At 45.9% G+C, this 16220-nt stretch overlaps 1 protein-coding gene across 1 annotated transcript in view; it reads right to left on the reverse strand.

Moving 5' to 3' along the window:
- Positions 1-14320, reverse strand: part of LOC307072329 (phospholipid-transporting ATPase IH-like) — a gene marked incomplete at both ends in the record, with an annotated part of 34303 nt that extends 19983 nt beyond the window's left edge. Inside the window, 5 exon segments of the mRNA XM_079731586.1 lie at positions 1507-1614; positions 2991-3071; positions 3372-3461; positions 3736-3858; positions 14282-14320. Of these exon segments, the coding sequence (XP_079587712.1) occupies positions 1507-1614; positions 2991-3071; positions 3372-3461; positions 3736-3858; positions 14282-14320 (441 nt within the window).
- Positions 14321-16220: the final 1900 nt, after the last annotated feature.

The following is a 16220-nucleotide window of genomic DNA, read 5'->3' on the forward strand; positions in this document are numbered from 1 at the left end:
TTTTTCCATGATTAATGTATTCATCATTATTATTCCCATCCCACGGCTCACGCTCTAATCCCCTCAGTTCGATCTGAGGAAGTGCGAGACCTGCCGCAAACGTTGAGAGTTAAAGAGAGGAAAATACTAAAAGACGAGAGGAATTGAAATGTAAATAAAGATGGGACTAGAGGCTCATCGGGAGAGAGAGAGAGAGAGAGAGAGAGAGAGAGAAGTTCCACGTTGTTGCTACGGAAACGGGAATGGCCATGGTCCCTAACCTTTGGGATTGGGCTGTTGCTGCCGAAGCCTTGTTTCACGCTGCCCTGCGACCTGTTGCAGATCACTCTGAATGGGGATAACTGTGTGCCCTTTTAATGGATAGGCTGACCCAATTTATAATAAACCATTAACAGCTGTAAATGAAAATCTACGACTGCTCATAGTCGCTTGTCACATCAGATGCTATGAATGTGTAGAAAATAGTATTTCGCAATCCTAGTATTTTTCCTTATTTAGGTATTCAGCAGCCTGTATTTGATCCACATTATTTCATTAGATGCATGTCATTAACCACCAGAGACAAGGTTCAGAATCCTATACCTGAAAGGGTGACTACAAATAGGCTGCAAACACTCCTGTATCACACCTCATTCACTGCCATGGCACTAGGTTTAATGCACATCCACACACACCTACACACAGACATAAAACACGTTTGGTGCATTGAAAAGCATGACATAAAACGCCAGGGATTATCGTGATGACTGTAAGGTTTCAAACCCACAACCTTTGGCCGGGAGTCAAAACATCCCTGTAGCCCTGTATGATGTGACCTTTAATTTGTGCACAGAAAAACTGAGCCTTGCACATCAGAGTGACATATGTTGGGCTTTACAGGGCAGCTGTAGCTCAGCTGACGGAGAGGATGGCATGACCTGGGGGAAGGGGAGTTGAATGGTAGGCCTTTCTTAGGGGGATGCTGTGTTCATTTTCTTGATTAGAAATGGCATGAAGGTGGCTGCCTCTACACTGGCGATGCGCCGGTGGAAGTGGCCAGGAGAAGGGTGGTACAGCAACTACTCTGACTGTTTGTGCTGAACTCTAATGGAACACATCGGTCTTGATCGCCCTACAAAGGACTACTTCAAGTGGGAGGGTGTGTGTGTGTTGGGGGATGGGGGGAGAACAGAATAGAAGGAATGCAAGAAAACACACTCTCATACTTACTGTAATGAGAGATTGTGATAAAGAGAGGGGGATAGAGAAAGAGCAAGAGAGCGTCAAAGGGAGAGAGAGAGAGAGCGACGGAGATAGATAGAAAGCAAGGGAGAGAGAGAGAGCGAGTGTGAGCGATAGAGAGAGCTGTACAGTAATGCTGAGTCGTGGCCTGAGGCGATGGGTGGCGGTGTGTGTGTGTGTGTGTGTGTGTGTGTGTGTGTGTGTGTGTGTGTGTGTGTGTGTGTGTGTGTGTGTGTGTGTGTGTGTGTGTGTGTGTGTGTGTGTCTCTAATGAGGCCATGCTTACCCGCAGCTTGTGACTCTGCGTCCTGGCCGCCTTCCCCTGCTGCACCACATCCACCGGACACTCGTTGATGGAGCAGTCCGCCTTGTGCCGGAGCCAGTCCTCATAGCCCTACCAGGCACAGGGACACAGGGACCCAGGAGAGGAGGGGAGGGGAGGAGAGGACAGGACAGGACAAGGGAGGACAGGATAGGAGAGTAGAGGAGAGGGGAGGGGAGGACAGGACAGGACAGGACAGGGGAGGATGGGAAGAACGAGGAAGAGCAGGAGAGGAGAGGAAAGTAGAGGAGAGGAGCAGAGAGGACAGGACAGGATAGGAGAGGGGAGGAGAGGACAGGAGAAGAGAGGAGAGGAGGGGAGGGAAGCGAGAGAGGACAGGAGAGGAGATTTAGAGGGAAGAGAGGGAGGAAAGGAGAGGAGAGGTGGGAGAGGAGAGGAAGGAGAGGACAGGTGAGGAGAAGGAGGATGAGAGGAGTGAGGGAAGAGATTCAGGAGAGAAGTGGATGGGGAGAGTTGCAGGAGTTGGATAAGACAGGACGGAGAGAAAAAAGGAGGGGGAGAGGGAAGAAGGAGAAAGGAGATGAGGGAGAGGGAGAGGAGAGGAGAGGGAGGAGGAGGAGAGGGGGAATATTTAGATTATTGTGCAGAGAGAAACGAGGCCAGTGCTTTGTGACGGAGCAACGCGTGATGTGTGTGTGTGTGTGTAGAGAGAGAGTGAGAGCGAGAGAAAGAGAGAGCGAGAAAACTGTCATAGGAGGTTATTCATTAGTGTTGTTTTTCCATAGCTAAGGCGACCCCTTTTCCAGGAGTTTGAGCCAGAGCGTCACGTTTCAGCAATTTATGCAACCAATAAAGACCCCCACTACGCTCGGTCTACCATCCAGAGAGCCATCTATCAGCACACACCCTGGCGACCCACCCCCTCTGTGCCGGGACACAGCGGAGGGGGGGACAGCCTACCTCGCGGAGGTGGAGTGGTGATGGGGGTCGTGGGATAGGGGGGGGGCGAGGAAGAGGGGGCACTCAGCGAGAGCCATTAACAGAGGAGTCCATTCATTATCATGTTCTCACATCGGCAGACATATTCAATAGCGTGCCTTCCCAGTGAGTACGGGCGGTACGCTTCGGTCCCTTGCATGGCCGCGCGCATTTGTCAGTGTGTGTGTGTGTGTATGTGTGTGTGTGTGTGCATGCATGTGTGTGTGTGCAGGTGTGTGTGTACGCATGTTTTGGCATTCATGCGTGTCTTTGTGTAATTATAAGCTTGGGGTCTGAAAGCAGCTGGTATTGACATAACACTATTTAATAGACGTTTATTTCCCCCCCCCCCATGAGGCACTAATGTCATGCATAGCATAGCAGAGTTTAGTGTGTGTCTGTGTGCTTGTGTGTGTGTGTGTGTGTGTGTGTGTGTGTGTGTGTGTGTGTGTGTGTGTGTGTGTGTGTGTGTGTGTGTGTGTGTGTGTGTGTTGCCCTGCATGTCCCACCTGTTTAATGGCGGTGACAGTGATGACGAAGAAGAGCGGCAGGCCGCTGGTTACCGGGCTGGTGGGCGTGTCGATTATAAGCTGCACATGGGGAGAGAGAGAGCAAGCGACAGAGGGAGAGAGCAAGAGAGAGAGAGAGCGAGAGACACAGCATGAGAGAGAGAGAGAGCATCACACACAGGAGAGATAAGGATCAATCACTTTGACAAACTACACGAAGATGCAAGAGGAAGTGCTCCGCAGGAAAACCATGCAATGCAGTCTGGTTCTTGTAGTCATTGGTAATTATGTAAAACCCATCCTGTTCAGAAATACGGTACTTGATGTCACTATGAATAAAAACCAAAGGGTGGTGCTGCTCTACAGCGATGGAACTCTCACCTGGACCAGGAAGATGACCAGGAAGTAGAAGTTTGCGATTCTTCTGAACTGTTCAAACAGGTTCTTGGGAATGAAGTTCCAGAAGGTGTACTGATGAGAGAAGGGGGAGCGAGTGAGAGAGGGAATAACGGTCGACTGTAAAACAACTGTTACACTGTAATAGCCAATGTTCTCGAGGAACAGAGGTCAACGCGTTTAAACATTGTAGCTCATAACACAGGACAGGAATAAGCATAAGACTGGACGCTGGATACGTGTTTGTGTAAGTCATCATAGAGACATCACAACAAACCCAACATACAGCCTACGAACGTGTGATGGCAATGGCATTTATAACTGTCGGTGTAGCGTGCAACTCTCTCACCTTGGAAGAGACGATGCGGTTGTCAGGGTAACGCTGAGGGATGTATGCCTCCACTCCCGGTGGGGGCTCTTTCTGTCCGATGTACACCGTCCGACTGTCCAACCAGTTCTCCTCCCCCGCACACTGAGAGAGACAAAGAGAATTCATGTTTTCATATATATACACATACATATATATATATATATATATATATATATATATATATATATATATATATATACACACAGAACCCGACAAGAATTCAAGAGCTGTTAGTGTTCCTTCCATTCTTCTCTTAGCCAATTAAATATGATTTGCGCAATGACCTCCATCGGGTATGAAGCGATTACTGGAGCAGTGATCTTCAAGGTATATATAGACCCTACCATTACACATAACGATGACGTTAGGGATGATGATGATGATGATGATGATGTGAGCTATCGACAGCAAGCCAAGCTGTTATTTTAATGACATGACAAGAAGTCACTGGAATAGTCGTATCTTCACATTTTGAGTCAGGACGAGTAAAGTGACTGGCATGGTTTGTTTGCTTGTGCATGGCTCATATGATTTCCTGCTGTAGGTGTTGCCAGTGTTTGTTTTTTTAAAGTGGGGGAACTTAAATTGGACCATGCATTTTATTGACATCTAGACGCCAATGGTCTGAAACAAGACCTTGGACACATACAACCCTTATGTATTTAAATATGGACAAAGGACATATATAGCTTCCTCATATAGTACATTGTGAACAAATAACTCAGTCATCTCAAACATCGTTTTTTGGTCAATAATCTGCCAATCAAAATTAAAGCAATAATAACAAGGTCAATTCTGAAGGAAGGAAATCCTCTGGGACCGGCGTTCAACCCCCATTCCTGACACAGCATCACTGACTCCCTTCTGTTGAAGAGTGGTGCAGGAAGGGGGGTAAGAAAGTGGAGGAGGGCCATTCCGTCCGTCCCCTGACCCTACGACCATTACACCACCGGCTCTGTGGCTCAATGACAACATAGAAGACATCATCCTCATCCTCATGCCTAAATTGATACCCAAAGACGGCCTTCCTGCATGCATTAGCCGTTTGGCTCAGCTAGCCACTGGCTTAGCTTAGCCAGCTCGGTACAAACAGAAACAAGTCCACGCAGGCAGGCCGGAATCCTGAGTCCTACTAGTCCTAGTTTTACTTCTTCCAACTAGTACACCACCTAACCCAATTCAAATGCAGCAACACATGTAGGCCTATTTTGCCCCCACCCCCGGATAAGGGCAGCTCAGTGCATCATGGTATGCGAATCATTCACAGTGGCCAGTCGCATTGTAACGTGATTAAAACCCCGCTACTGGGAAACTGCCACAGAGCGCTGCACGACCAGAGTATGAGCCTGTGTGTATGCGTGCGTGTGTGCGTGCGTGCGTGCGTGCGTGCGTGCGTGCGTGCGTGCGGTGAGAGTGCTCTCCAGGAGGTTACTACGGGGCGGTATTCAGAACACACTGTTCATTAGACATAATAGCAGGTGTGGGACTCCGAGGGAGAGACACCGCTGGTGAAGGGAAGAAAAGGACAGTGGTTGGTTTCCATTCAGCCGGGAGCATTGTTTTTAATGCATTGGCATGAGTGGGCGGCGCTGGAGTGACCCCCTGGCAGCAGGCGTCCCGCTCCCTGACAAAGCACTTCTTTTCACTTCTAGCACATCCAAAGGGACTGCTCTTCCCCGCCGTGCTGATAACCGCTCGTCCACCATAGTGCGATGTACCATGAGAATGCATAGGCAATACAATCTTGAGAGGGAGGCGATGCATATGAAATGCAAAATGAGAGGTTCCGATGACTCTCGTCTCGGATATCTTTTTCTTGTGGGTTTTGCTTGACGTCACCTCCGTGAGGTCTATAGCCCCAGGTCTTGGCCTCCTGGTTACGGAGCTTTTTTTTTTTTCCATTCCACTGAATCCACCATTTGTCGGTCAGCCACACATCATTCATCGTCCATCATTACACAGCCAGTGGTGAGCTGCTTATTGCGGACACTCCAAGCCCTTTATTCGGTGCTTGGTTTGGAAGAGACATTACCACATAATATCAACTCATAATATATCTGTTTTTGAAGCGATTTGGGGACATGGTCCAGAAAGGTTTTAATAGCATGCCAGTTAAACACCATGTGATATAAAAAGAAACCTGTTTTAATTTAATTCTTTTTTTCAATTCAAGCTGTGCTCAACACTTTTCATTAAGATTAAAGTAAAGATGTTGGCGGCTTTATGTATCTGTGGCATAGATTCCCAGCACTGGCAGTGGCACACACAATATCAACCCCCTACCCGCAAAACTGGCAAAGCTGTGTGGAATTCATAACCACCATCATTTTCCTATTTTCACTAAAGTAGCGGTAGTCTTGCCAGAGAGGGAGAGTTCGGTCGATAAAAGGCCTTAAGACAGACAGGTAAAAATAGTCATCAGGCCCTCTACTGTGGCCCCATGCAGGGGGGTGGGGACAGGACACAAGAGCCAGCAAGTGATTAATGCACTGGGAAATGAAAGATAGGAGAAAAGCAGTGTGGAGGCAGAAAATGAACGAGTAAGGGAAAGTAACAACAATAAATACATCTCGGCCGATGAAAAAAGATGAACAACAACAATACAGAGGGCAAGCGGTATAGCATGAGCGCTCACTTGAGCCATGAATTTAGGGATTAAAAGTTCATTCAAGCAGAAAATGAGTCAGGAGTAAAGTGTCGGGCTTCTAGGCCAACCGGAGACCCTGGGGGAAGGTTAAGCCCGGGATCTGCAGAAGAGGCCGGGGACGTCAAGCGGCCTGGTCCCAGCGGGGGGTGAGGGGCAGGGGGGGAACGGTCTCCAAACATAGTCCCCGTAATAGAGGGCATGTTGACAGGGAGATCCATCTGCTCACCAACACGGCTCACCTAAAGGCGATATGGGCGACGCTGCCAGAACAACTCTGTACACCACGCAATAAGCCAGGGTGCGTATGTGTGTGTGTGTGTGTGTGTGTGTGTGTGTGTGTGTTTGGGTGTGTGTGTGTGTGGGTGTGTGTGTGTGTGTGTGACAGTTCACGGCTGTGTGTGCACCTGGTGGGTTAGTAGGTCAGTCTAACCCGTGTGATAATAAAAGTCAAGAATAAATGCGGTGTTGCAGGCGAGATATATATAGATACATTAATATAAAAATAAGAGAAGTGGTTGGAGGGATAATGTTGTAGAGTGGTTTGTGTGAGGTGAATGCATCGTGAAAAGTGTAGGACCAAAATGGAGAAGCACCTGCTACAACCTGTGTGTGTGTGTGTGTGTGTGTGTGTGTGTGAGTGAGCTTTCATGGGTGCTTCACGAGCAGTGTATAAACATTGCGTGCAGGCTGAATGGTGAGAATGTAAACGAGTGTGGGTCCATAAAGCTATTCCCAAATCAAACCCGTTTCTCCTACCCACCTGCCTCACCGCATCCACATCCACACAAGACACCATATGACCTCACACACTCACACCTAGCTGTACTACCTTCTAATTAGGGCTGGGCGATAATCGAATTTCACTCTCGATTTCGATTTTAGCGTCAAACGATCAAAAAACTAATATAATCGATTTTCCGTTTTTTCTTTTATGTTTTATAGAAAGTGCAGCTGGATACATATCTGTTTTATTTGAATATTTTCTTTTAGACTATTTTGTGTAATTTTTTAAGGCGAAATTTCAAAGTTCTCGATTACAAAGTGTTTTTGGGAGAGACATGCTGAATAAATACATCATGTTTTCAAACTCAAAAATAATCGTTTGAATAATCTTGATTTCAATATTGACCAAAATCTCAAAATATTTTCCATAATCGAGCAGCCCGATTTCTAATCCTACAGCCTCATCTCCTTTGCTCTAATTTCCTACGTCCTTCTCTGCCTACCTTACTTCATCTGAAAAGGAATCAGGGGGCGTGATTACAGAGGGTTAACCTGCTTTGATAATTAGGAAGTGGATAAGGGAAGAAGGAAGAAACAAAGGAATCTTTTTATAGGATGCTTAAACCTCCTGGACGAGGTAGTGTCTCACTCTGCCAGTCTAAGCGTGAAGGAAGGACACAGAAAAAGAGAGCAAGAGAGCGAGAGACAGAGGTAGAGAAAAAGGGTGAAATAGAACGAGAGAGAAATAGAACGAGAAATAGAATGAGAGATAGAAAAAGCTGAGAAAGAAAGAGAACTAAAACGAGAGAGAGAGAGAAATAAAGACATAGAACAAGAGGGCGGAATAGATTGAGACAGGGGGATAGAAATAGAGCGAGGGTGAGAGAGAGAGTTTTGTGATGTGTATCTATCTATTCATTAATCTGCCTAGATCCGTATCAGCCCTCTTGCCCGCTGTTATAATCAGCCACTCCTTCCCTCTGCTTGGCCGGTTCAGGGTCCTGTTGCTCCTTTGTGTTCAAACGGTCCCAGGGCTATAACACGGCTGTTAGTATCATCTTCATCGTCATCATCGAGGGGGAGCATTGGATCACCGACCGCTCGCCACAACTGGACACGTTTTGACGAATTGATTAGATCCCAGAAGGGATATAATATCTAAGATCTAAAGTGTGTGTGTGTGTGTGTGTGTGTGTGTGTGTGTGTGTGTGTGTGCCTTCGTGCTTGCGTGTGTGCACGTGCATGCATGTGCGTGTGTGTGTGTCTATGCCTGTGTGTGTGTGTGTGTGTGTGTGTGTGTGTGTGTGTGTGTGTGTGTGTGTGTGTGTGTGTGTGTGTGTGTGTGTGTGTGTGTGTGTGTGTGGAGGTCAGACACTTTATTGGCCAGGATTAGAGAGAGTGCTTCCTCATCACAGTAACGCTCCACAGTACACTTCATTTTAAGCAACCAGTCAGTGGTTCATCTTCTCAGGCTTAAAGGAAACTCTCCTCATCCCCCGTGGAAGTGCTGCTCTCGGGATCAGTGTGCCAATACAGATTCATGAATTAATCTTTATGGCCCGGACACCATATACTATCTAAAAATACTTTTAATGTACTGCAGAACTGATAAAAGGCACCATAATTTATATTGTCTGCTGCGATATGGAAAAATGTATGTAATTTATATTAAATCGTCCTCTTTAGACATTTAAAGGATGGCATGACAGAAAAAATTATACATCATACATCATATTCTCATCCTGCTATCATTTTAAGGGCATCTCATCACCAACCAACCTCAAACTCTTCATCTCCAAATGAAACCCTGCTCTTTCAAGATCCATTCACCATGAAGCAATCTGCCATCCCCTTAAACCCTCCACCATCACCAACATCTCCACCAGCACCAGCCTCCCGCCTCCCCTGAAGCACAGCCAGGGATAATAAAGGCATCCACCATTAAGTGACCTGATTAAGCAGCAGCCTCGCCTGTTCCCCTTCCTCCTCCCAACGCAGCGCTGGCCTGTGGCGCCACAGACCATGTTAAGCAGGTATCCCTCATTAGGTCCCAGATTGAATTCCCCTGACTGAGCGAGCGCCTTAATGAACTGCCCTTGTTAACTCAACAGGGAAGGAGGGAGGGGGCACAGTCACACAATGCACCGATGACGCGTTGCACACCGGCGCCGCACCGATCCCTGCCTTGGGGTATGACGCTTTTATTTTGAAAGGCTACCGACTAAATCTGATGACATTACACTACTACTACTATTACTACTGTTGTGAGTGCACACGCACACACACACACACACACACACACACACACACACACACACACACACACACACACACACACACACACACACAAACACACTTACACATACACAAACACACATACATTATGCAAAGTGCAAAGAAAATCACAGCCATAATGTTTGGAATTTTAAAAGCTATTTCATTTTTATATCGAAACATTATGGTCATGATATGCCTCCATGCACACACCAACACACACAAACACACACACATCTGATCACTAACACGTCTCTTATTTATTAAAAACTAATGAGATGATGAGCCACCTAGTTCATTGAGCCAGTGGATGTAACCGTCTTTGAGCGTTCCGGATAAAAAGAAACCAAGAGACCTTGATTATCGTCACGGGCTAAAACACACACACAACGACACTCATACACCATTAGTCACCGCAGCAACCAGCATATAGAAACATGCACAAGAAAGAGGAGCTAACATGTAGCATGGGTAATGATACAAATTGTCACTTAATGCACCTTTTGTGGCATTTCTTTTTACCTTTTTGAATAAAGCGAAATCTGGTTGTCATCATCCCAATCAGGGCCTCCTGATTTAAAGACACTATGTTCATCAAAACACATGCAAAAGGACAGCCTTGAAAGCCGAAGCACACAACAATACCAGGAAAGGAAAACGAACCAAATAAGGTGTGTCAATAAAGATATCTAGCGACTATTGATCTAATCTTCTTTCAATACAACTAAAAGGAAAGGTCATTGGTCCATTTCCTAATGAGTTTCACCAAGATAGATACAGATAATTATAGCACTGGTATAAGAGTAGTGGTGTTTTCCTTGGATTTATCTTGACCTGTAAAGTCACATATAAAATAATTTGCTGTTCCGGCAATAGACCAAAAAAGTCAGGCAGACAGGAGGATTAAACCCCCCCCCCACAAAGAAATATGCATTCTTTTACTTCCCATTTCCTCACTTCACCACTCTCCTTGATGTGATCTAACCGTTACATAAGTCCATAATCCAGCTGCGCTACCTCAGTCTCCTTTCCTCTTTTTACTGCCGCTAACTTAATCTGCTCCTGGGAATATAAATAAATAAATGAAAAGACACGTCTTTGAAATTTGAATCGAGAGGCATCCAAATGTTTTGATATTAAATCTTCCCCCATCATTACTGCTCTCTCATCTTTCCAAACACACACACACACACACAGATACACACACACGCAGCACACATTGCAGAGTATATTTCTGACTTAACTGTATACGTGTGTGTGTGTGTGTGTGTGTGTGTGTGTGTGTGTGTGTGTGTGTGTGTGTGTGTGTGTGTGTGTGTGTGTGTGTGTGGCTCAGAAATGTAGTCAGAAATACACACATTCCAGTAGTATCAGATTTACACAGGCTCATTTCTCAGATACACACCCAGCCTGGCCTCGCCTCAGACCACAAGCCTACGAGCCGCTGGGCAGAGCTCTACACAAACACAAAGCCCAGAGTGTTCTTGACACCTACGTAAGGAGATAGCCTCTACTGCAGTAGGCTGACCTTAGCCTTGGGTAGCATCACACTCTAATGTGGCCTTTAGCAAGCCAGCGAGGCCGAGGGCTCCCATTCCAAGCCCCCTTAAAGCTGTAGAGCTCGCAGGGATCTCACACACGCAGCCAGAAGCCAGCCCCTCATAACAGCCTAAACTCCCTTCAGAACAACAGGGTTGGAACCTACCTACGGGCATTCAACTACCCACTTTTTAGCCCTGTATGCTTTATTATCTTAAAAATGAATAAAGAGTAAGGGGGCATTTGTCTCAGCGATTCCTACAGGAAGACCGTAGGTCATTCAGGGGTGTTGAACTCTGAGATTTTACCCTGGGAGGAACACAATCTAGCCGCTATACTATCCCGGCCCCCAAAGCTTTTGGTGTTTTTTTTGGTGTGTGTGTGTGTCTGTGTCTGTGTGTGTGTGTGTGTGTGTGTGTGTGTGTGTGTGTGTGTGTGTGTGTGTGTGTGTGTGTGTGTGTGTGTGTATACATAGAGAGGTTTACTCCGGGACCACATTATGTTGTGTTTGTTACGATGTCTTGTTATGTTGGAATGTTGTCACCAGCTGGGGCTGCTGACATGTGTGATGGTTGCTAGCATATACTTTATGATTATACTTATTTTTATCGCCAGTTACTTTCCATCAAATCAATGCTTTCCCAGTGGCAGATCGTTGGGCAGAGTCTATTACCCTTTACACATTTCAACCAGGGCCGCAACACTGAGGCTGGCGCCTGGAATTAAAAAATGTCCAATCTTGGTCCCCTGGTAAAATGTTTTTAATGCCAGCCGCATTAAGAACAAAGTCGATGCTATGCTTTGAAGATACCAGGGTGCACCGTTGAACGTTGAGTGGTCCCCGGCATGTTATATATGGGACACATTCATCCGTGCAGCAATCCGCCTTGGAGAGCTAATGACCTCATGTCGTCTTTCCTTGGACGTCCGGCTAAGTGCCAGTCCGAGCGATCACACACCACTCCTATTATCAGAGGACTTCAACAGCCAGCTTACGGCACGAACATGTGTGTGTTTGCGCACACAGTCACACAAACACTCAGTGTCACGGAAATAATTACACTCCCTTACACACCCTGACTCACCCACACACACACACACACACACACACACAAGCATATGTCCATGGCCAAGTACAGAGGCTCACATAAACAACCAAATGACTGCTAGTACTAAACTACTACAATTATATACTATTATTATTAAACCATGCAACTATTATACTAATATGATACACAACTAAAGCAGTTCATAATATTCCATAATCACGTATGCTAGGATCACACTGCCACATTAAAATTATAATTTGACAAGAAAACCTGTTAACAAGGAACCGTGAACGCAGGCTCACTAGATAATCTATAAACAGCGCTGCTTAATTATAACACATCACGCTAATATCCTCTAGAGATTTTCTAAGTAAATATATTGATCGGCAGTGTGTGCTCGTGTGGACAGGCATGCCGTCTGAGACTGCAAAGTTGTGAGCCCAGTCAAATGCTTAACGCAAACACAAACACACATATCCATGTCTTGCAATTTCCTCATCGATATTTTATTAATGTGCACTTGTCTGCCTATTGCCGGTCCCAATGCAAAGTGACAATGGTGGGCTGGGGTGATGGTCGGGTGAGGGAAGAGGTCAATCCGCCCCAGCCCTCTTCCTCCTCCTCACATTCTTCCTCTTCCTCCACGCCTCACGAGTGTGTCTGATTTCCCCTGACAGTAGCCACTGTGGCTTCATCCTTCATGGCCCCAGAACCCCCTCCCCCCCTCGCCTTGTGGTGCACACAGAGAGATGTCCGCACACACACACACACACACACACACACACACACACACACACAGGGTCACGTCCGCACATACACATACACACACACAGACACAGTCATGCGCGCATACACAAACACACAGGGGCACGTGCGCACACACAAACACACAAACACGGGGCACGTGCGCACACAAAAACACATACATACAGTGTGTACTGGCACACGAGCACCAACAAACTCCCATGCAAACACACACACACACACACACACACATACACTGGGGCACGTGCACACACACACTTCCATAGTCACTCTCTCTTACTCACATTGAACAATACAAATAGATCCTACACAATGTTATGGACACACGTGTGTATATACTTCCTTTGAGTAAATGTGTTAAACAAACACACATGCACACGCCCACACACATACGCACACACATTCTCATACTGAACTGTACCAATTGGACCTACACTAAGTTACACACATGTGTATGTGTGAATACTCCCCTATGATTAAATGTGCTATACATACAAATGGGCAAGCACATGCAGAAACATGTACACTGAAGAACACACACACACACACACACAGTGTTACAGACACATGTATGTGTGTATACTCCCCTATGAGTATATGTGTTATACACACACACACACACACACACACACACACACACACACACACACACAAGCAATTATTTTGAACATCACCTGCTCCAGGGCTTGGGTCAGGTCAGAGATTGCAGAGTATACGTGGTACATGTGTACAAGTGCCACAAGTCTCATCTGATGAGCTATGCAGGTCCAATGAGAGACAGGCCCGCTTTCTACTTGGTCATTTTCTGTGCTACAACCGCCCACTAGCCAGCTGCCTCCTATCCTGGCTCACAATCACAGGCTGTTGTGTTGATGGCAAGGGGAGACTTTCTTTCTTTATTCTTTTTTCAAACACACACACAAACCACCAACGATGCTGAACTAGTGGCTACCGCAACCAAGATCATTGATTAGAGTAAAGGAGGTGGTGCGATCGATTCCTATGCATCTTGATAGTGAGTGAGTTATTGAAGATGTCAACATGTTGTGAGGGCTATGTTCTGCCTAGCTAATGCTACATGTATGGTTTGTGCTTATCTCCGTTCCTGTGCCATATACACATGTTGTTTACTTGGCCTACATAATGTGTATATGATAGGCTAAATAAGTTTTTTTCGGGAAAAATATAAAAACAGGTCTTGACCTAACGTTAACAATTCAGGTTTTTATAAGTGCAGAGGTCTGTCCATGCATGAAACACCCTTGACTGCATCTGGATTTGCAGTATGTAAAAGGTAAATGGCTTGTCAAATATTAACACTAATCTATAAAACGACCGTTTCATACCGGCCTATTCAGTCGTGCCGGATTTCAACAAAACAGATTATGTTGATTTGTAAACATTATTCTATCTAATGAGAGGACGGAGATGGACAATCAAAAGACCAACATGATGACATGAACAGACATGAGTTGGACTGGAAGAAGACGCAGATTACAACATATCAACATTGATGCTTGCCCCTTACGTATCTACTGATGAGGTTCCGTAGCACGCTGAAATCCATCCTCTCCTCCTCAGCGCTGCTCCGCGGCGACACGACTGTGCAGTGGATGGTCACACTCTTCTCGGGTCCCGGGTAAACCGCTACCTAACTGTGAGCTTTTCACCGCAATCCATCGTTCACGACCGGCTGTGTCTCCATGTATGTGGATGTGGAGCAGCGGTCTGTAAATCGGCGGCTCTCGTTTTCACGTCATCGTCAGCGGTGTGGAACTGCCATGCAGCAGCTATACTGGCCAAGTGACAACACACACACACACACACACGCACACACACACACACACACACACACACACACACACACACACACACACACACACACACACGCACACACTCCAGCCGACTGCTACATTTCTACGTCGATTTGCTGGAATGATCTTGATTGGACCAACGGAAAATCACTTACGCTTTATTGCCTGCGTATTCGTCTGTTAAATTATGGCTACATGTGATTTTCCCTAGTCTATCTGCGCTGTGCATATCCAGAGATGGTCCTCCACAACAGAGCAATGCGAATCGTTCATTGCATTCACACGTCAGATGACTATGCTGCTGCGCATGCGCAATTACATTTTCCCTTCCCTCCGGGCATACGGTACAGCTAAAGGCTGCACTATAAAAAGAAAGACACAAATGTCTGTAACCTCTCATGGAGTAATCCCACTGTGCCTTCTACCTGCATTTCTTGTCTGCAGTGAGCCTCATAACCTTTGAGGATTAGTTCGTTGTGGAGTAGGCTACTGGGGTTTATTATATAGACGTCAACTTTACTGCGTTTGCTTGACATCGTATGCTGTGTGTTAATAAATGGAAACTTTGGGGGGAGGCCAGAACAGTATTCATATTTTAATCATATGTCCAAATTCCAATGGGTTCCCTAAGGGAGCACTTTATACCAGTAAACTCACAACGCAAAACACAACGCACACCGATTATCAGCACAGAGACCCACAATGTTTTACGATGACAAAGGGGATAATTGATATAGCATTACGGATACAATCTGAGGATCAAGCCTCTAAATCATAACCAACTACTAAATAAGCCATGCTTATATAGATATTTTTTGTTACAGCTGGTCTTTGTTTGGTTTTGAAGTCCACTTCCAGATGGGATGACAAGGCGTGTCCGTGGCATGTCTTGTCCAGACATTTTATTTGCGGAGAAGTGGCTTTCAATTAGCGCAGACGCTCTTAATAATACATAGAGCTGGAGGTTCGGCACTTCTAGCCAGATGCAGTGATTTCTGTTGTCGCTGGTGACCTCCTCCAGCCCCGAGCTTCATGCATTTTTAATGAACCAGTTTTCCATAATGGATACGTCTGCACGCAGCCTATTGTCTGTGTATGTTTTGTTGTGTGTGTTTGTGTCCGTCTCAGGTGGTCGACTCCGTTTCTTACTTTGATGGACGTGTAGGCCCATCCTGGTATTCAATAGGCTTGGGTATCTCTGATAACAGCATGTGTTACCTACCAAATGTACATGAATGTTTTCTGTCACTTTCTTGAAACCCACGATACCTGAGGAGGCATCACAATAAGTATATTATAGCAGCCTAGGACGCGTCACTCCAGTTCCTAGCAGATCTTTTCTATTGGGCCCATCAATTAGAGTCAGTGTTGTAATTATCAAAGGCTTCAACATATGAGGGCCTAATTGGCGTCCAACATTAAACAACGGTTAACCTCCTAATTATGCCTGAAATAACTGTTATTTCAAAGGAGGGATGTTGATTAAAAATAAACGGAGTCCTTCAAAATTGTTGGTCGTTGCAATCTGCAGCCCACCCATATGTTACATTATCACCCAATCAGATTGAACCCTTGATTTTTGATATTTCCCAACTGACTATGACCTGACCATGAATTAAGGGTAAGAACCCCAATTTGGTAGTGAGTGATTGG

Source organism: Pollachius pollachius (genome assembly GCF_949987615.1).
Source record: "Pollachius pollachius genome assembly, chromosome: 3".
In the NCBI taxonomy this organism is placed as follows: domain Eukaryota; kingdom Metazoa; phylum Chordata; class Actinopteri; order Gadiformes; family Gadidae; genus Pollachius; species Pollachius pollachius.